At 41.1% G+C, this 21,672-nt stretch overlaps 1 protein-coding gene across 2 annotated transcripts; it reads left to right on the top strand.

The window, feature by feature from the left end:
* Positions 1 to 1,748: 1,748 nt before the first annotated feature.
* Positions 1,749 to 17,443, top strand: LOC306705697 (transferrin receptor protein 1-like). 2 transcript variants are annotated; one of them, XM_079172519.1, is made up of 18 exons: positions 1,749 to 1,884; positions 7,736 to 7,780; positions 9,242 to 9,479; positions 10,008 to 10,194; positions 10,286 to 10,511; positions 10,596 to 10,718; positions 10,860 to 10,955; positions 11,752 to 11,891; positions 12,000 to 12,151; positions 12,268 to 12,387; positions 12,553 to 12,638; positions 12,765 to 12,828; positions 12,928 to 12,995; positions 13,096 to 13,163; positions 13,261 to 13,357; positions 13,504 to 13,725; positions 14,009 to 14,161; positions 14,761 to 17,443. In XM_079172519.1, the coding sequence occupies exons 2-18, from the start codon at positions 7,748 to 7,750 to the stop codon at positions 15,001 to 15,003; spliced, it is 2,316 nt and encodes a 771-aa protein (XP_079028645.1). In that variant the 5' UTR covers positions 1,749 to 1,884; positions 7,736 to 7,747; the 3' UTR covers positions 15,004 to 17,443. The 2 variants fall into 2 exon arrangements, with proteins under 2 accessions (XP_079028645.1, XP_079028646.1); XM_079172520.1 differs by lacking the exon at positions 1,749 to 1,884 and adding an exon at positions 5,422 to 5,663.
* The last annotated feature ends 4,229 nt before the right edge of the window (positions 17,444 to 21,672 follow it).

Raw genomic sequence — 21,672 nt, 5'->3', positions numbered from 1 at the left:
CAGAAATAAATTCCTATCATGTCCACCGCTTTGTTTAGCAGGAGATATACGGCAACTTTATTGGGCACGAACATGCGTGTTCTAAAAACCAGTGGACTTCAGAATCTGTGAAACAGTTTGCACATACAAGCAATTTGTCTTGGTGGTTTGGTGCATAACAATAGATTCAGTATCTGTATAATAAATATATCTGTTTTTTTTAAGTGGAGGAGCTGTAGAGCTTGTGCAGGAATGTGTAAAAGTTCACAGTATAAAGTAAGATTTAACGTGATTGTTGTTGTATATAGCTACCTGGAAATGAATGTAGATTCTCACATCAGCTCCGTTTTATGTCACTTGACATTTAAAAGCAATGATGGAAAGTGACCAAAGATGTGGGAAAATTATACTGTGGGAAAATTATTAAAATCTGAGCTCAGCCCTTCCAATGACTGGTTTGCACTAAACATACACCAACAGCCTGGCAGCAGGCATAAACATGTAATTACTGAAGACCCAAAAGAGCAATTATAGGGACAGTAACACAACCTTATTAAGGCTGTTTTGGTCCAAGAATCAATAATTAAAAGTCATGGTAAATAAATGTGATTGCAAAACCAGCAATCAAAAAAAGAAGAACCATGTTTACAAAGATTTACTAATAATTGACCAACACTGGCGTCTGCTTCGGTCATGCCCACCACCAATGCCCAATCCCAGGAGCTCTTGATTTGTCAACCCTGTCTGTATGGACATAACGGGGCGTTTTTCTGTTAAATAAAGGCCAGTCAGACTACGTGTGCCTTCACATTAAATCATTTACCAGAGTTGGCTCATGTGTATATTAGAAAAAGGAGCCGAAATGGCCCCAGACAATTTAACTGGAAAAAAAAAATCTGTGCGTCTGACTTAGTCAGCAAACTAATGACCAAACTAAATAGGCCTGCATTCACTTTACTTTCCTAGAGCTGATATTTTCACAGCTGCAGCATAAAGAAAGCTCTATTCTGTGGACCGCAAGGTCTGAAAAAGTTACCAGTCCTCGGCACACTGGTGTTATGTTTGTTCTCATTTCAAGGTGAGCGGCAGATGGAAGTCGTTGATTTGTCTGTCACACACTGGGGTTCATTCAAGGTGATCCTTGACTGAGGTGACCCCTAGGCTTCCAAACTAAAATACTGGTGTGGTTATTTATATTGGAACTAAAAAAAGCTGGTCTATAACATGCAACATGAACGGTAAACGGTATTTTTAGGATTGATCTCTCCTGCTGTGGCTATTATATTCATAAAAGCCTTATGAGCCATTGAATACATATAGTGGAGTCCAAAGTGCACTTTTCCCTTAACAATGTAGTGAAGTAGAGGCATTAATTAAAAGTGCACACCAGTAGCTGAATATACAGGTTCTTACTGTACTTCCCACCACTGATGGTGACCTTATTTCAACTTCTGGTTTTCTGTTTGACCTCAAACAGAGCAGCATTGTGTTATTAAAAGTTTAAAGTTATCTACTGGGATATATAATTACCTTACAACAGCTTACGTCTCCATTAAAATGAGTGCAAACATATCTGGAAAGAAAAAGAGACTTGCCATGTATAAAAACCATATTGAAAGTGTCAAAAAGCACATGGAGCCCTCAGTCATCAACAAACCGGTAGGAGGACACACAGGATCTCGCGATGGTCTATATTCGTTTGGCGCGACAACAAGGCAATGCCGGAAGTGACGTTCAAACTACGCCTAGTAGTAAGCACCGGCCAATCCGATAGGTATAACTGGAAGACGCATGGTCAAGGGCACCGGCTGATCCACACCAGACATCAAGGAAGCAGCAAAGGGGAGCAACCTCGTGTCAAGAGCTGTCACAGAAGAAGTCTTTTTGAGCTGTGTGGAAGAACAGGTGAGAGTTTTATCCGACACATAACGGCTAACGTTAGCTAGTTCAAACCGAGCCGGAGGAGCTTATTGTACTGAAATATATAACGCTAACACAACAATACTCTGTCTGCGGAAGGACATCAGCCTTTGTGTTTCTTTAACAAAATGCCAAATACACTGCATGTGTTACCCTTTGCACGCTAACGTGGACGCGTCCGAGCACGTTTTATGAACGCTTAACGTCACAGCAGCGGAAGGCGGTTACGCCACATGTCACTTGTGTTAAGACATGTCGCTTCTCTTCTTCGTTGTGTATACTGTAGATATTAATCGTTATTCAAAGCGTTGGTTGCCAATGCAACGAGGGGCGCCATCGTGAGAGAACCCGGTAGTCCCGTTCAAGCGAGCCTTTCTGACCTGAACGTGAGCTGAAGACGAGCTGGTGTCAGATCCTTGAATGACACTTCCTGCTCGTGGGTCACCGTGTCAGTAGGTAGACATTACACTGGCCCTGTTTACTGACCTTGACAGACAGCAATATGCTGCTGCATAGATAAGCTATCTTTACTACAATATCCATAGCGTCTGGACTAGTTTAAAAAAAAAAAATGATCCAACCCTGCTTGTGCATATTAAATTGAGTGAATTTTGACTGTACCTTTGTCAACATATGGTAGAACTGAAGCTATATTTGGTTATGGAGGAGTTGCCCCTAAGGCGGTATAGTGTGGTGTCTAGTTTAACACAGACTAGCAGCAGGTTAACTGTTGTCTTCCTTTGTCTTAAAACAATTTATTAATGTGATTTAAAGTCACAAACACCGCAGAACAAGTATATCTTATAGTTTAGGATAGAAGTGTTAAGAAAAGACTTGTCTGTAGTGGTATTAGTCATTTGAGCAGATCTTTTCCTGCCTTACATTTTAAGTGTGTACCCAATAAACACCCTGGTGCCATCTGGTGGCACCAGGGTTTTGTACCAAAACCTGCATTATAGCAAAAAGCTGACAATAGCTCATCTTCCTCTCTGCATAGAATGAAACCGCATCCTGTCTTGCAGCTCGTGTCTATATTTCAGAATGTGCTGCTGTTTTTTAAGAATCCTTGTGCAGGCCCAATTCTGTGGGATTTTTCCTGCCTCACTGTTCTACTTCTGGCTCATGTTTCCCCATCAGCTGCTTGGAGCTTTCCCCCCAGTGTGACTCTCACATGATGTGCCAGAGCACAATGACTCCTACAATGACCCCCTTCTCCTCTCCTGCTGCCCCCGTTCTCTTTTTCTCACCATTTCTTTGTTTCCCACACCTTACTTTACCTCCCCTGTGCCCTTTGTTCACATTGCAAAGTTGTGTGGAAACAGTGGATGAGACCGATCTCATGTAGTGTTTAAAAGTTTTTGCCGCTTCCTTTTTTTTTAAAATGTTAATGATTACTGGGGATTTTAACCAGAGAAAGATTTTACATTGAATTCCTTCATAGAGGGATTCATTAGATTAAAAAAGTCTTTGAAAATATCTTATACTGGTTTGTACATGTCTATACTTGCTTGTGTTAAGCCGTATAATTGTGAGTTTGTCAAGTGTGTATTCTACAAGGTAAACGGGCATATTGGTTAAACAATGGACCTGATGTGGTTCAATAAGTTTAGTACGTTTTAATCTAAGCTTGGCCTGTCTGCTGCAGGTTGTTATATTTCCTATAAGGACCATTAATGTGTACGCTGATATTTTTATGAATGAAAATTATTTTTAACATCTAAAATCTGTCTACATTATTTATACATAACTTAATCTCGACCTGTACATGGGTGCAGACTGTATTCTATCAAAAAAAACACGCTTTGATTTAAAACGTTGCTATTTCCTGATGCTTTGTTCGTGTTTCCAGTTAAGACTCAACCACTAGTTAGACAGGGTTTTCACTTAATTGTATGCTATTTGGATATGAGGCGCCCAAGAGGAAGTCCACGAGGCTCTTCTTGGAACGCTAGAGTGAGAAAATCTCTTTATACGGTTTTATGACCTGTGACAACAGGAGGAGTTGAAATGCTCCCACAATGAGAGGTTAATAGGCAGTTCGTTTTCCAACAACAGCTGACTATACACTTAAACACAGAAGGTGTTTAAGACCCGGACCATTTGCTGATGGCAAAGCTCTTTAGACAAATAGGCCAGGTCTTTAACACCACGATGATAGTTATTAAGTTATCGTTATGGCAAATGCATTTATGTTTGCACTGCCTAGTAGTGTTGTTAGGGTGTAACTTAAGTTGTTGCTCAAGTGTAGTGATTATGTCCGCATTATAAAATGACTACATTGTCTGCTTGCTAACTGGAGTTGCGTGCATGTTGGCTAAAATTTGGTGAAAGACTATTCAATTCTTCAGTAATTGTGTAAAGGGCTGTGTCACCTCCGACCTCTTCCTCCTTCCTCCCCCTCTCAACGACCCGTCACAGAGTTCACAATAGTTCTGTTGTAACGTGAGACCAAAAGTCTTCTTGCCACAGCCTCCACAACCTACTTTTTATGAAGCTATTGTTACTTTTTTTTTCAAAGGGATTTGTTCAGTTACTAAGAACCCTTTGAGGAAGCCATGTTTGATCCTGGAAGATCACCTTTCAGACACTGACGTTAATCTGCCTGCAGTCCTTGAAGTTAAATAAATGTTCTAGTTGAACTTTTTTAATTGGAAACTGTTTCCAGTCTCTTGCATGTTTTTTGTGCTTTTTTTTTTTTTTTTTTTTTAAAGTTTTTTTTCATTCGGTGTGTGTTATCTTGGGGAAAGAGCCGCAGGCTGTTTCACACCTTTATATATTTTTTGGCCTCGACTAACTGCTAAAATGAAATCCGTCCAACTTCTTCTCTTGTTCAATCATAGTTGCCGTGCTCATTTACCGTTAATGTCTAACAGGTTATGCCTGCAAGTTCCCAGAAGGGCGTGACTCCAGTCTGCTCTCACTATCTCGTTTGCACACACTTGGCTAAAAATGAGTTAATGGAGATACAAGTCGTGGTTCAGAGAATGCTACAAGCAAAGTGACTCCTTTTTTAAAGGACGTTTGTTGAGGGTCTTGTTTGTACCCATTTATTCTTGATTTGTGCTCTGTTTTATATTGCTCATATATCCATAGGTCTCCCAACTGAAAAAGTGGCTAATCTGATTAAAGTATTAGGGCCCGGTATGTTTGGTATGTAAGATTAGACATCGCTGTGCCCACCTTAGAGAGCAATTAGCTTCACAAAGCAGCTAAGCCTGTTCCGATACCATTTTATAAGTGCATATCTGTCAAGTGTCACGGTTGCCTGCAAAGCAGGCTATGAATAAGAAAAATGTGAGGCTGCTCTTTTTTTTACATTTTATTTTGTGTCCCGTAGGTGTAATGTGCTTGGTTGTATCCCCCTAGAGGTTGAAGAAGTCAAGGGAGTCCCGGGGTTGTCTGAGGCCGTTCCATGGTCTAAAGTTAGCTGCACTAAATATAATGTTGGTAGAGCCAAGTTATTCTGCAGCGTGGTTCCAAACATGGCTGCACTCTCATTTGCTTGATTGTCATACACTTGAAGTACACGGTTTGGTTTTTATCCATGCTGTTAGGAGTTCAGCAATGCCATGTTTTGACGCTGCAAGTTAGTGCTGGCCTGACTGATTGTTTGTCTCGCTTTTGGGCATTTGCCCACACGGTTCTCCTCATGCAATATCCAGTCTGGGATCTCATTCCTGGAGAGCTTGTAAATTGGACTGCAGGGATCATTAAGAGTATCTTTCTCCGTCTTTTGGCTGCTCGGCACACCTCAGTCTCTCCGGGTAAGCTCGGCATCGTTTTGTCTGTTTGCAGTTTTAGCTTTACTTTTGTTTCTTTACAGAAGAAACTGAACAGATGGTGAACAAATAAAGTTGTTGGTCTGTTTTGAGCATGTTTTGAATATGTGGTTTCTATCCGAGTCTACTCTCAACAATGTTTTCAGTGTTTTTATTCGGTCCAAAGTTCAGTAAGTGTGGCAATGGTTAAACCCATGAGGCCATATAATTCTCTACTACAGGGCTTGATAACACCGGGGTTGTTTGAAAAGTTTTGGTCTGTTTTGTTCTTTAAAGATCAGACAGGATAGAAGAGGTCATGATTGTTTTCTGTCAGAGTCCTGAATGCACCTTGTTGCTGGGATAAGAATTGGGAAAGAGTTTCTTTGCTTATGGTTTAAGAAGTTAGTTAGTTGGTTTAAGGTGAAACTGTGTGAAACACCGCCCTCTTTAAATGGACATTTGTTTTTTTTTTAAGAGGGTTTTGCGGCGATGTCACCTATGCAAGCATTTCGCAAATGCTTTGACTGCATAATAGGTCTCATTTTGTTTGCACTCATTTAGGTGTAAAGGGATGCTGCGTCTCCTCTCAGGTGCATGTTTTCGACGATTAATCCGAGCAGATGAGATGCTTTACAAACTGTCTATCGGTGGAACTGGGCTCCGATGGCGTCCGTTTTACATAGAGGCTCCTTACTCAATGTGGGTTCCACTTTTGGAACTCCCAATACTTTACCTCCCAATAATAATCTCAACAACTGTTCCACACCATCATCTATTTGTCCACAATGCAAGACAGACAGACAGATGGAGGAAATGATTCAACCGTTACTTTAAGTTGTCTACCAAATTGGCGTTCCGTTTTCCACATAATCCATCCACGCTAAGACGACTAGCATGCTACAGCTAATAGAGAACAACTGGTGCACCGCCAAGACTTCCTGGGTAAAACTTATGCTCCAAATTTTCTCTTCCTCTTGTGCCAGTGGTAGAAATAAATGGACTACTTTGTCATTGTTTGGGTCACCGGCCGTACCAAAAGGTTGTCTAAAGCCAAACGTCCTGTACTGAACGGTTGGGGACACTAATGCGTACATTGTATTCGGTTACCTTAGTTATTGGCAAATAAAGTGAATCGGGCTAAGTGGTTCATTGGATTGACAAAGTGTCACTGGTGGTACTCAAAAGAAATCCTTAGCCAGCAGGAGACAGAGCGGTACAGGAAGTGACTATGCAGTGTCCAAGTGTCAAATATCGGTCAATCAATTTTCACTGAGTGGTGAGAAATTCTAGACTGAGGCATTGTCTCTCTTACACCATTGCATTCATAATAGATGTGGTTATTCATCTGGTGTGTGTGTGTGTGTGTGTGTGTATAAGAACTGTGCAGTAAAGCATGAGATATGAAAGCAAAGTGAGTCCAATTGGTTATCAAACATACAAGTTTTGACCCGTCTCAGCCCCGTGTGCTGCTGAAGCATCATACATAAGCTCCTCCCCTGAGGGTGATCACATGCATTGCTCTTATTCCACTGATGGTGCATTACAATAGTTAAGAAAACATACAGCTGACCTGGGTTTCAGGTCTTGTTACTCGGTTAAATTGAAACCTTGCTTTGATTGGCTCTGATTTTGATTATTGTATTCTACTGGCGGTGGAGTTCACATGGAGGCATGGAGTCTGTGCTGACCTGTGCTGGACACCGGCCTTTTGTGCCCGGAACAGTGTTGCCTTTCAAGTGCACAGCAAAGGAAACCCTGTGGATGTTTGGACAAGAGGTGGGACGTGTTCTTTGGACACTCCATTATTCCCACAAGGGAAACAGTATCGCACTGTATAGAAGTACAATCCATCTTTTGAGTAGAACGCTCATCTCTTGTAGACTTGAAAAATGGCTGGTTAAAAAGGTATTTTATTTATAGCCATTTCATTTACAAGGAATTTAAAACTCAACGTAGTGTTTGGGTAGATCGTCACTTTTAAAAACCTCAAACGGTGAGAAAGACGACGACGACAATCATTCCATCTTTAGGCCGGATGCTTCACTTATACTTTACTTGTTTGTTTCCCTTTTTAGACTGAAGCAGCAATGGACCAGGCAAGGTCAACAATATCCAAAATTGTGAGTATTACAACCTAAATCCTCGAATAACAAGCTTTGCTCTGAGAAATTCTTTCCATTATTGCCTCTTCTCAAATGAGTGTTATTATAACTGCCCATGTTGCACAATTGAATGTTCTTTCATCTTGGGAACAAATTACTTTTACATTTCGTAAACACCATTCTGAATGATATTTAGGCAGTGACGTGGGGATATTTTCAGTGCAGTTAATGTTATGTGTGTGTGTGATGAATTCATCTTGATTAAGATTAGTGATGGCAATATTTTCTAATCACTGCAAGGGACAAAAATAAGGCTTATAGTTAATACGAATTATTGCTTTTTTACACAACCTCATGTGCTATTATAAAGTCGAAATCATCCCTGCAATAAGTACAGTAACATGAATCAATAAATATGAAACAAGTGGGCAACAAAATGAACTTGCAGCTGACCGCTATCACAGAAAGTTTAAGGATACTGAAAATGAGCACTACGCAGTCCTGGTTCCACCAATGGTGAACTACTTCCTGTCAGATTTGATCAAAAAGGACAAAATATAAATCAGTCAACGTTATTTTTTAAATTTTTTTTATTTTCTCTTACCCAGCACAACCCATTTGTGTTAATTTGTCCCAACAATTTTTCAAAATTACTTTTTACTTGGAATAATTGCGTAACAGAAAACGGGGAGCAGTTCTCCATTTTGTTGTTGGCAGTTCCTTGCAGGAGAAGATCTACTGCGTAGTGCTCGTTATCGGTCATCCTTCATCCTTCTTTTAGCTCTCCGAAAGCAATATCTGTAAGTTCATTTACACTTGTTTAACATTTTATGCATATTATTTATGAAAGATGTTTTGATCTTTATTGGCACATGACAGGGTTGTGCTTTTTTAGATGAAAACTATGACGGAGAAAGAGAAACGAAACAGAAACTGAGCTCTTTTGCTTAATTTATTGTCGGTATTTTACTACTTATTGTACTTTAAAGATTAAAAATAAAACTATCGTTGGCACAGTCAGAGTATGTGCTGTAGATATTGCTATTTTAACAAAGGATTCTTTCATTCCAAAAAAACATCGGGCCCAACGGTAACTGTCGACAAACTTCCTGTATGTGGGGGGGGGGGTCCAGAAGTTCTGAGGCCTTTTCCAGATAGAGTAGTCGAATGGTCTGTTGGTGTATTCCAGATGAATTAAAGTGCGAGCTAAAAGAAAAAAGCAATACTGGAAGAGGAAATGGGAATTTCCCCAACCTGGCAACCCAAAAGCTGTTCTTTATTACTGATCAAATAAACATCACTAAAGGATTTTATTAACGTTATTTTGGGCATTAGCTATAACTTATATGCCCCTAAGATATTTAAGGTTTGTATTTTAGAAAGTGTATTCTGTCATCTCAAGCAAGTCATGATAAACCTCGTTGATCATCGGTTTCAGCTGAGCTCTCGGCGCTATAAAGCATCGTTCTGTCGTTACAGTTTAACGGGGAGCCGCACTCCTACACACGTTTCAACCTGACGCAGAACATGGAAGGCGACAACAGCCATGTGGAGATGAAGCTGTCGTCCGACATGGACGAGGAGGTCGGGGGAAACGGCGTGGGAGACCACCTCAATCACAACTCCAACAGCAAACCCTCCGTGGCTCAAAAGCTCGGACGCAAACCAAAGAACCTCTGCTTCATAGCCGCCACCACCCTCCTCATCTTCATCATCGGTGAGAGTGAAGGGGCTGTGTGTTTTTTATATTTAGTTTGCATAAAATAACATGGTGTCCCTTAAGTATCAATCTTAGGACTGCTGGTTTGAATCTGTATTGCTGGTGGCACCAGTGGCATGCTGATGACTTTAGATACACGCTGACATTTACAGTTCAACCACAAATGTGACTTGCCCTGAGAAACATTAAGGCTCATGTGGGGGATGTCCCAAGATGATCTTCTTATTTTTTAGTGTAAGGTTGACAGTGTCCCTCTCTGAGCAACAAAGACTAAAGGCTCTTGTATCCAGAATTCAGGCTTTGCCTTGTAGTCTTTGATTCAATGAAATGTAATTGACTGGCTGTGTGAGGAAGAACTATGTGAGGTCTACATACTGTACAATACTGTCATGATCAGGTGGTGGTAAAGCATTTAAATAATGCTGACTGTGTGGTTTAGACGGTAACTTGATGCCTCTAGTCTGTCCTTGGATGTGTACTTCCCTTCTGGTTGCGCCTCCCATTTAAAACCACTGCTCCCTACAGGGTACCTGATTGGCTACCTGGTTCATCGTAAGAAGGACGTGATGGCTCCCACCTGCGAGGCCTCTCAGGACCCTATAATAGAATCCGTTGTCCGCGAGACTGGTGCTGCCCCCCTGATGGACTGGGACGATGTCAAAAAGCTCCTCGCTCAGAAACTTGATGCAGCCAAATTTGAACCTGTCTTCAGGTAAATTTATAAGCCGCACACAAAATGTCTTTATTTATATTATAATTTAAAAAGTTCTTTTCCCCTCATGTTGTCATTCCTCCTCTCCTAGTGAGTTTTCCAGCGTCAACCACCGGGCTGGTTCTCCAGGTGACGAGTCTCTGGCGAACAAGGTGCTCAACAAGTTCAAACAGTACGGCATGAAGACCTGGACCGATGAGCACTTTGTGAAGGTCCAGGACCCCCCAGCTTCTGGCTACAACAGATTTGCGTTCAAGAACGGGAAGGACGTGCGTCCAGAGGGATTCCTCTCCTACAGTGCCAATGGAACAGTGACGGTAATCTAAAAGCTGAAGTAGAAAAAACGTTTTTGTATTATTTAGAGGATAATGCAGTTTATTTACTGTATGTATTTGTTCCAGGGTGCCGTCTTGTATGCATTTTACGGGCAGGACAGTGACTTCCAGTTGCTGCGTGAAAAGAGCATCAACCTGACTGACAGGGTCATGTTGGTACGTGCGGGGAAGATCAGCTTTGCTGAGAAGGTGGGTGGTTAGTAAGAAATTCAGTATGACTTTTATATTACTGTGAACTTTCTTCTTGCCTGAATCACTCTGAAATACGTGATTTTGCTGTTAGTGGCAATATACATTTTCATTTTTTTTTTTTTTTTTTTTTGCTTGTAGGTAGCCAATGCTGCCAAAGTGGGTGCCTCTGCTGTGTTGATCTACAGAGACCCCTCTGATTCCTCTCTTGAAGACTCCACTCAGCTCTACGGACACGTGAGTGTTGACAGTTTAGAAGCAGCGTGTTGGAGAATGAAGCCCATGAGTTCAGTGTACTGATGGTATTAAATCAGTGGTTCTGTTTGAATTTTGTGCTCGACTGGCTTTGACATTCGTTCATTAGTGGAGGCTAGGGCTGCCCCCGAAACCTGGTTCTAAAGGAGTTATCGGTTCTTGAGAAATAAGGGAGTGAAATTCCCATTAAATAACGCTGTTGTGCAATTACTGGCAGCCTCACAATCATTCGTTCTTTCTCCACACCTTTGCGCGGAAGGCAGAGTTGTGCTCTTAATTAAACACGCCCTTCGTTGTTACATATGATTTATTTTCTTCTGGATTGTTTCCAGTGATTATTCTTGAGTTTGTGTAGTGACTTTGCTGTTGTAAACAATACTGTTGCTCGAGAGACATCGAGTTCTTTTTAAAATATAAATGCATTTAAATCCAGTTCTGAATTATTTTTTTAAATACAAAAAAAAGTATTGGTAAAGAACTGAACCATTAAGAGTAGTATTATCACTAACAACCTAATGATGCCTGTCGCTAGTGGCGGTAATGTACCCCTTAAACATGAATATTTGATGTCTAATAGAAGTAGTGTTGTGTATAAGTGTGTAGCTGTTACATGTTTTTCATATAATCTTTTTAATTTTAAATGTAGAAGTTTGAGATTAAGGCTGCTGGGACGATTTAGTTCGGAACACAAAAGCCTTCGTGTCACTGTTGAATCATAGCTGTATGCAAACTGAACTTTTCATCTAACCTTCTTCTGTGTCTTCTTCGGTCTCCACAGGTCCACATGGGTTCAGGGGATCCCTACACCCCCGGCTTCCCCTCCTTCAACCACACCCAGTTTCCGCCCGTCCAGTCCTCAGGCCTGCCGAAGATCCTGGCTCAGAGCATCACAGCAGGCATGGCTACCGACATTCGGAAGTAAGGCTCACATTCGCTGCGGACGCACTGAAAGGATGTACTTTAATATGAAATATTCCTCTTGCACTGTGATTGTTGACTACGGTTGACTTTGTCTGCATCCTACAGGGAGCTGGGGGGTCAGAATGAACCCACAGGATGGGGAGGCCGCTACAGACTGGGAGACGAGAGCGACGTCATTGTTGTCGAGGTCAACAACGTTCTTACTGAGAAAAAGATCAATAATGTCTTTGGGGTCATCAAAGGCTTTGTGGATGCAGGTAAAAGGAGTTGTTTATTTACAAACAGAGATGCTGTGATCAGGAAGTCGGTACACAGACTTCCTGAAAATGAGTAATTGACACTGAATGTATTCTTTCATTATTTGTAATTGTAGATCGATATGTGGTTATCGGCGCTCAGAGGGATGCCTGGGGTGCAGGTTTTGCCGCGTCGACCGTCGGCACCAGCGTCCTTGCCGAGTTGGCACGTTCCGTCTCGGATATGGTGAAGAATGGTACGTTTTTAATGTGAAATGGCTCTACGCTTCACATTGGATCCTACAGTAGCCATTTAGTAGTTGAAGAAGAAAAGTCGGGATATGTTTAGTCAAAATGTAGTATTTCTCATGTAGTGAGGGCGCTGCTTCTTCTGTTAATGCATTTCATTGTCTTCTTGTCAGATGGGTTCAAACCGAGGAGAAGCATCGTGTTTGCCAGTTGGAGCGCTGGAGAATATGGGAGTGTTGGCGCCACCGAGTGGTTGGAGGTGAGAAAGATCCCCCCCCCCCCCCCCCCCGCTGCATCTTTCTTAATCTGCAGCTTTGATGCTGTAATAATACCGATTGGTGTTAGGACTCTAAATTAATAAAAAAAAATGTTTCTGTATATCCAGGGTTATCTTTCCTCTCTGAGCATGAACGCCTTCTCCTACATCAACCTGGATGGAGTTGTAACAGGTATTTACTTCAGGTTTTCAGGCTATTAAATATTAAAAGCTTACAATATGACAGAATATGTGATTTTCAGAATGACTAAATATGAGCCGTGCTTTCCAGGTCAGGCAGGATTTAAAGTGGCAGCCAGTCCCTTGATGCACAGCCTGATCGAGGGCACTATGAAAGAGGTACAATTAATACAAGCCTGCAGCATGATTTGAATACTATTATCAATTTTGTTTGTGAATGTTAAGATATAATGTACATCTGCAATTGTCTTCTCCTCAGGTGAACTCTCCAGACAAGACGAGGACACTCTCCTCCAAATTTGCAAAGGGCAACTTTGAGTTGAACGTGTAAGTGGGACCAGGCTGTTGATCCAGTCAATGTGTACACGTCGCCGTGACGTCCATGCGGTTTCCTCATCATCTTGCATGTGTTTTTATTTTCCAGGTTGGAGCCTTTGAAGTTGGATAATGCTGCTTATCCTTTCCTTGCCTTCTCTGGCATTCCCTCAGTCTCGTTTAGATTCACCTCTGCACCTAACCCGGTAAGTCATCCCGTCGTGCTACAAGTTCCATCAATCTATTTGAGTCGATAGCCGTAGCCCAGGACACGCTTGTTCATTGAGCCATTACGCTAGTTTGGTTCATCCTGGGATGTAATAATCAACGCATCTTACGTTCTGCTCTAAAGGACTACCCGTACTCCGGCACACCGCTCGACACCCGGGAGAAACTGGACGTGGCCACGGGCAACCAGGTCCCTCAGCTGGCTGAGATAGCGACCCGGTTCGCAGGTCACATAGCGCTGAGGCTGGTGCATGATCATCTGCTGCGGCTGGACGTGATGAAGTACAACACTATTATCCGCTCTAAAGTGTCTCAGATCAACAGCAAAGTCGTTTCTGTTAAGGGGGTGAGTGTCCTGTTTTCTTGCTGACATGAATTGAACTTTCCAGCTGACTCAGTTATTTGGGTTGTTACCTTTTTTTTTGTATTTAACTCTACCTTCAAATTCACTCTTTGTAAAGTAGCCGAGTTACCTGTTTCTAATGCCTTTTTTAATTGATTTTGTTGTTGTTTTTGTCTAATTGCGGCTTTGATTATGCAACCCTAATGTGTCCAAAAGATGCACATCGGTATAGTTTTGTTTATTCAGAATACCAAATATCCCCTGTGGATGCTATGTGTGCTTTCAGAAGGAGGTGTTGCCCAAGGCCCTCACAGTGAAGTGGTTAATCATGGCCTCTGGCTCCTTCAGCCGCTCCTCCCGCAAGCTGGTGGAAGACATCCAGAACAGTGACCTGGAGGACATCGAGATGTGCCGTATCCTCAATGACCGCATAATGACGGTAAGAGCCAGACTGGACAAGTTCACAAACACAGTTATTGCTCCTGTTCAGCTGCCAACATGTCTTGGCTGAGGGGTAGATTCACAAATCAATCCGTTTTGTGCTTTGCTGGAAGAGCACAAAGCACTCTTGCTTTTTTTAAATTTTTTAAAAAAATTTTTTATCCTTTTCTTTTTTTATAAAGGCCCTGTTATCAGTGACAGAGTTTCTTCATGTAGGACATCTATTGCTTGTAGCAAGACCGAGTTGGAAGAGTTTTGGGGTATTTCATGAGACATTTCTGCGTTTTTTTTGGCTTTGCTTCTCTCACTGGTTTGAAGTTGGTGGTTTCGGACGTTGGGAAGAGATGTCGTGTACCTCCGTACCCAAATCAGAATTTGGCAAAAACTTTAAAAAAAGACTTAAAGACTTAAAAAAATAAAATGTAAATGTATTATAATGCTGAAGCGTTGAAAATGAACAATAGCCTGCAATTTTGTGATGTAAAGAAAAAGTCACTTCATTTTAATTGTCCAAGCAAAACAACAGCAGTGACTTTAAAGAAAGCGTCGCAGAAGTCCCTCTTTCATCGTCCCGTTGTCCTCGTCTTGTTTCTGTAGGTGGAAAGGAGCTTCCTGTCCCCCTACGTGTCTCCCAGAGAGAGCCCTTTCCGCCACATCCTGCTGGGCTCCGGGCCTCACACTCTCGATGCTCTGTTGCACCACCTCAACGACCTCATGACCAAACACCCCGATGCAGACGTCGACCTGTTCCGCAACCAGTTTGCCCTGGCGACCTGGACAGTTCAGGGCTGTGCCAACTCGCTAGCGGGGAACATCTGGTCTCTGGATAATGAAATCTAAAATAAGTAATTTCACCCCCTTCTCCCATGTTTGGCCCCCTTATCACAGCTGGCAGTCACAGATGCACAGCTTTTTTTTCTTTTTTTTTTTCTCCAAGGAAATTATAAAATTGGGGCCGTAACTAAATGGATGCCAAATTTCACGGTCATCACCTCCAACATTTGAGCGATGAGCTCATCGCCATTCTCTCCAAAAAGCCAAACATTAATTCTAAAAATGTACTTCCGCCTTATGCCTTAACTAGAAAGTTTAAAGGGTCATTTACCCCCCCCCCCCCCCCCCCCCCCCCATGTGTCATTTAAATCTGACATTCTGAATACTTTGGTGCTAATAACGACTACCTTCAGATGCCCATGACATGTGGCGGTACTTCTTAAATTGGCGTTACCTCATGAAAGCGTTGAGGCTTCTTCAGCACAGTATCATCAGGTCATAATCACAGGACAGGCTGTGTTTGCCAGCTCAGAGATGACTACAACTCAAATGGCCAGCATGGTATTTATAAGCGAATGACTTTCCAACTGTTTTCCACAATTATTACAAATCAAAACTGCTGGTATTTCCACTGCTGCTGGAGCCTCGTGTTCAAACCTGAGCTGGTTAGTATTGGTAGCTATAATTTCATACTGTGCTGAAATCTGCTGCTCAACGAAAGTTGCTGAAAAAGACCGAAAATGTGTTTAAAAATAAGTTATGTTGCATCGAAACAAATCTTGCAGTATATTTTGGACAATCGGCTGTTGTAACTTGCCGTCACTTAACACTCGTGCTCCTAAATAATATCAAATAAATCAGAATGTCTTTATTACCTGAATCCTCTGCCTCCTGACATGAGGGCAAACCTCTGTAGGCCTTTAAAAACCCAAGGGAGAACGTCTCCAACCACGTGGCACTGAAACCGTACGTCTATTTATTGTGTTATTTATTTATCAGTGGCAGGGTTCACTATAAATATTTTTTTATTGCCTTTTTATAAAAAAAATGTGTATAATTATCGGGAGCAGTGCCTTCCATAATTATGACAGTTATACTGTCGAAATGACAAGAGCAGCATCTGCTTAATAGAAGCGTACATGTTGACCGACGGCCGGGACCGACCACTGAACAAACCGGCTCCTCTCAGAACGCTGCACTACTCTGAGGGAATTCTTCTTCTTTTTATTTTTTTTTAAGCGACACTGGATTGGTCTTTAAAACGAGACCAGCTCACATATCGCACCTCTGGCTGTCGGTACTGGTCCCTTGGTACATGTACGCCTCTCGTCCTGACATTATCGGCTGCAGTGTCTTCCATAATGTGAAAAAGAAGAAGGTAGTTTTTGCCTACCAGTGTTTGTCCGTATCGGAGGCAGTGCCCTCCATATTTCACTGTAGGAATGGATGTTTTTATTATCGGGGACAGTGTTTCCCATAATGTTTGTATATATACAGTACAGTGCTACACAATGCACATGGTGTCTGCATCTTTAGATCCCTTCAATGATGTTTCCATGCTTCAGTAGTTCTTGTGTTTAATTCTTGTGAAAAGGTTTCACATCCGCTCCGTCCGTCTCATTGGTACAGAAGCTGTCTTTAAATAGTTCTGGGTTTCTTTAGTGAGCGGTTTTCTCATTTTAATAAGACGCTGATCATCTTTTTTTTTCTCATGATATGAAAAGTCTTTGCTTTGAAGAGAAGAATGTTACGAACATGTTTGGGACCACAGGTTACAGCGGTGTTGTCCTCTCTTTCCAGAAAAGATCCCCACAGTTGGTGTGGAAGTGAATTCTAGCTTCTCTTTTGATGTGTTCATTCTTTGTTAAGAGATTTTCTTGTGCCTTTGTTTCATAACTGTTTCTACATACAGTGCTTAAAGAGGTTTTGGACGACTCGTATTTGTTTTGTTTAGTTTTGACATCTCTGTATTTTAATTTTTTTTTCCTCCTGTTATCTGCTTGAATCAAAAGTTACTGGTTTAACGGCCTGTTCTGCTAAAACACCTTGAGATATATTCACAGGAAAAATGAAAGTAATGAATTGATGTAAATTGGGTTTCAAAAGTACACACTGAATGTTACAGTAGTTAACGATGTCCTCCCTTAGCAAATCTGCTATGCCTTGTCATTTATGATCTTTTTTTAAAAATGTTTTGGTAACCACCATGATTCAGCAGGAAAACCTGCAATGTTGTTTTAGATCAGTGGCCATTGAAAATGATCTATTCTCCGTCATCGTTTGAGTGAACTGACCTGCTGGGCTTTAATGAGGCATGTTCTGGAAATTACATTTCTGATATTGCTGAGGACGCAGATTTAGGAATTTGTCGACAAAATTGATTTTTGGTGGACTTTCAAGAATTCATTTTGAATTGTTAAAACAATGCATTTTTTTCTTTTCTCAAACTGTATTCAAACTTTCTTAGCTTCACGCTGTCGTTGCTGCAATAAACAATCACATCACAGCTGTTGAGTCGTGGTATGATCATTAGTCCAGATTATCTACAGAGTTCATTTTTATTTTAGATTTCTTGACTTGTATAAAGCTATAAATTACATTTCAATGTGTCACTAGATCTTAACTTTAGTTTTTTTTTATAAAACAAGCTGAATGAAATTTTACAACGCTCATTTGGAGATTGATTTCTGAATATCCACACATTCTGAAAAAGTCTCTTGGCATGAGCTGTCAACTGTCATGTAGTTCTACTTACAATGAATAAGAGATTATCAGTGCGAAACACAATTCTGAACTATTTCTTCCACATTCTTTTTTGACAGCCGTCTGCATTACATTTTGATTTACGTGTGTCAGAGAGAGAGATTACTTATTGTTCCTTCACCTGGATGTTTAAGCGTCATTGTGCAGGTTGATGTACGTGCCGAGTTTGACTTCTTAAATCAAAGTCGTGTGTGTACGTAGTTATGAGATCACGAATAGCGTGGAAGACAGTCGTGGTTCAGTATGCAACTTACAAAAGTGTGACGAAGAAGCAGGAAGCATGCTGTGTACACTGAGAATGGACTCTTCAGTGAAGTAGGAGACATGATGTATCAGTTAAACTTTTGAAACAGTATTTTAGTATACAAAGGTTCTTGACTTTTACATCAAGAAAGGAGTGGATGCAATTTAGTTAAGTAGGTAGTGAAACGCAATGTTTTGTTCAAAGCAAGGCATTTCTGTCTTAAAACGCATCTAGAGGGGATCTTTAATATTCCTCATTGTATTTAATCAGTGATTCCTTTCCAACCAGTGCAGAACATATTAAGGATTTGGTACAATCCACACTATACCAAAAGGTTTTCGTGACCATCATTGACCAGATGATGGAGACAAAGTAAACCTTATGTTTGTATTCAACTTGAAGCTTTTTAACTGTAAGTGTGGTAGTTCATGAAGTGAATGCATTTAAATAGGAGGTGACCATTACAGGGTCCAAAACCTTTTCCTGTCTAAACTGAAATGTTTTTTTAAAGGTGAATTATTAACCGTAGAATCCCATCACATGCACCTCACTTGAACCATTAATAACACTACGAATTTTTGTCAACTGCTTAACCATGATTTGAAATATGTCAGAATATATTTTACAACTTTTTGTGTGGAAGTTGCAGCCACAAAGTGCAGCAATATTGCAAATATGTGTCATGTTACTTTAAGAGTGGGCTGACAGCATGAATGTGCACCAGAGATGTGAGAGAGGTACAGAGCTTTCACTTCGCTCCGGATTCCTGCAAACGTCAAGAAGAACAGTGGTGGAGGAAATGCAGAACACAGACTTAAACGAAATTAAATGAGAAGAAACGAATGAACAGGAAAGGAAAATAGAACAGGAAATATGTAAATTACCAACTGACTGCTTCACCAATCAGTGAGATTTACATGAAACCAAGAGCAACATGCAAAATCAACAAAGAAATCCTCTAGTGTGGCAAGTAGAAATATGACAATACCAACTCTGCACGCACTTTAAACTATAGTTGTTTTTACTTACATGCTAATAAATGTATAAATAGGCAGTACCCAGTTGTGAAAACATATGTATGAAGAAGAATTCAAAATGTGTGCAGTGTAAGCAATTAGAAAAGCCACTTATTCACTCTGGCATTATTCATTATGTTTCCTAAACTGTTTTATTCAATACACTTAAATTAATAATAAAACAAAACCTCTAACTTACAGACAGAAGCAAGTGCACAAAAACAGAGCCGGTCTGTCTCCCGTTACTGGAGTGATCCATCTTCAGACACACAGACGATCTTTGTGTTGTACAAAGACAGCAAAGAACTGACGCCAGCAGCCACAGTGCTGAAATCACGACTGTGTTTTCGGACAAGGCTGGTGCAAACTTAATTCAGTCTCCTTCACGCCATGACCGAGGACTTTTAACGCGTTACACATGACAGGACTTTTGAACTTGTAGCGGGTTTGTGAAGTGCCCAAAACACACCGGAACAGGAGGTGACAGCGATTGACAGGAGCTGAGATTGACAGGTAGGCGCTCTCACTAGAAAGCTGTTTATGTAATGTTATCACACAGCACACTTTATTAGACTTAAAAACTAAATGTTTTATTCAGTGTTAGCTTTAAAAACCAAACTAGTACAGAACATGCTAATATATATGTGTATATATATATGCATATGTTTGTTTCTATATATATATATATATATATATATATATATATAGAAACATATAGTGACTTTCTTGCCTAGATGTAAGCCATATTGATTGTGCATACTGACTAATAACCGGTATGATCAGCACGTTTTGTTCGGATTTGTACTGAATGTGGAAAAAATATTAGATTTTCATTTAAAACTCCAAAATAATAATTAATTTGCATGTTCTCCATTTTAACTAAGTCATGTAACAAACCTGCTAAATTCACCTTTTTCTTTCTTTATTTTTAAATTAGACCTTTAACAAAAATGAATAGCCAAATAAAATAATAATAATAAAATTCAAAGTGATGTGTTCAAGTAACGTTAATCAGGCGAGGTAGGCGTTTTGGGGAGGTGGGCGTGAATCACAATATTAGCATAACAGAAACGGAGCAGGGAGCATGCCGACATGGGGCCGTTAACCGGTAACGTCCCGCCGTTCCGCTCACTAAGGACCGGGTTTAAGCCATGAAGTTGGCCCATATTTAATCAGTCACACCGCAGCGGGTGCCTGATGTTAGCCGGAAGTCCCGCCTGACTTTCCGGAGCCGGCCCGCACACTTCTTGTTCGCTGATTGGCTAGTTTATGAGGCTGCATGGCGGGAAAGGAGCCAACAGGTGAGCGCTGCCATCACTGACTTCTGCGAAAGGTTTTATTGTGTAACCCGTCTCTGCAGGTGCTCAGTGTCCTCTGACTTGTTCAACAGGTAGCGTACCTGGAAATAGACAGAGTGGCAAAAACACTGCGCTTTAATTGATTTCGAGGCCTTTTTCACTGAAAACATCTTGACATGTGACAATAAGAAAAGCTCAGCTGCTTCCTGACAGAACAGAGCAATCATTAATATTACAAACACCTGTGCTTTTAATACTATCTATTCTACTTATACAACTTGCAAATTGTCTGCTGAGAATGAATAAAGTGGTCAGTCTACAAGACCTTTCTATATATATTCCCCCTCTGCAAGTTAACATGCCTGTTTTAACTCAAAATATGCGTACAAATATCAATAGTGAATATATAGCACAGTTTTATAGCACACAAATTTGTTGGACTTCAGAAAGACAACGTATGCAGTTAAGCGTCGCAGGGGCTTTTCTTCTTTTCACTTGCTGTGAGTTATCTCTTCTTCTTCTTCTCCTTCTCCTCCTCCTCCTCCTTCTCTCTGTCATTTTCTTTCACTCCCTCACAAATCTGACACACCTGGTGTCAGATACTAGGCCTGAGGGCAGCAGAAAAAAAAGCTTTCTTCCTCCTACTCTGTAGATTAACCACCTCAGCTCGGCCCATCCTCTCTAATAATCCCCAAAATGCACACACACCCACCCACACACTCCTACACACACACGCACACACACACACACCTGTCATATCATACACACACTACCAGCTGTAATAACTTTCCTTATCTGTAGATCTATGAGTAATGCTCATAGTTTTACGCTTAGCTTTATGTAAGCCATTTGCACATAACAGTTTTTTCTTTATTGGCACAATAAACCTTAATGAGTTCCAGTGTTTGACTATAAAACCAGATTGACCCACTGTCGTCCCGCAGGGTGAAGTCCAGGGCGCTCTCGTACAGTAGACCTTGCTGATTTCTGGCAGGATATTCAGAAGAAGTTTTATTCATCCATTGTCTCTATATTTGCATATTTTTACCATGAAACGCTACGGGATATGTCGGTGTACATAACACCCTCCAACCATCTCTGCCCTCCTTGTATGCACGAGTCTGTTGCACTCTTTGGGGATTAGACAAAGACGGATTATTTGACAGTCGATGATGTTAGAAGATATGTAGGATGTGATGTTCCTGCCACTGTGTTGAAGCGTTGATGTGGTGGACATGTTATATTTGGTTGTGAATTCTTCTTGTAGTACAGCTATCTTCTAATCAGTATAATGGTGCCATGCGAAGGCTGTTATTACACAACATGCTCAATAACGAGCCTCAACTGATCCAATAGGTCCAAATCTGCTGGTGACCCACGATGTCTGGTCTTGGTTTCAAGAGGTGAAAGCTCT

The sequence above is a fragment of the Pholis gunnellus genome (genome assembly GCF_910591455.1).
Source record: "Pholis gunnellus genome assembly, chromosome: 14".
Lineage (NCBI taxonomy): Eukaryota > Metazoa > Chordata > Actinopteri > Perciformes > Pholidae > Pholis > Pholis gunnellus.
Note: the sequence above shows the minus strand (reverse complement) of the source record. Positions and strands in the feature narration are given on the sequence as shown.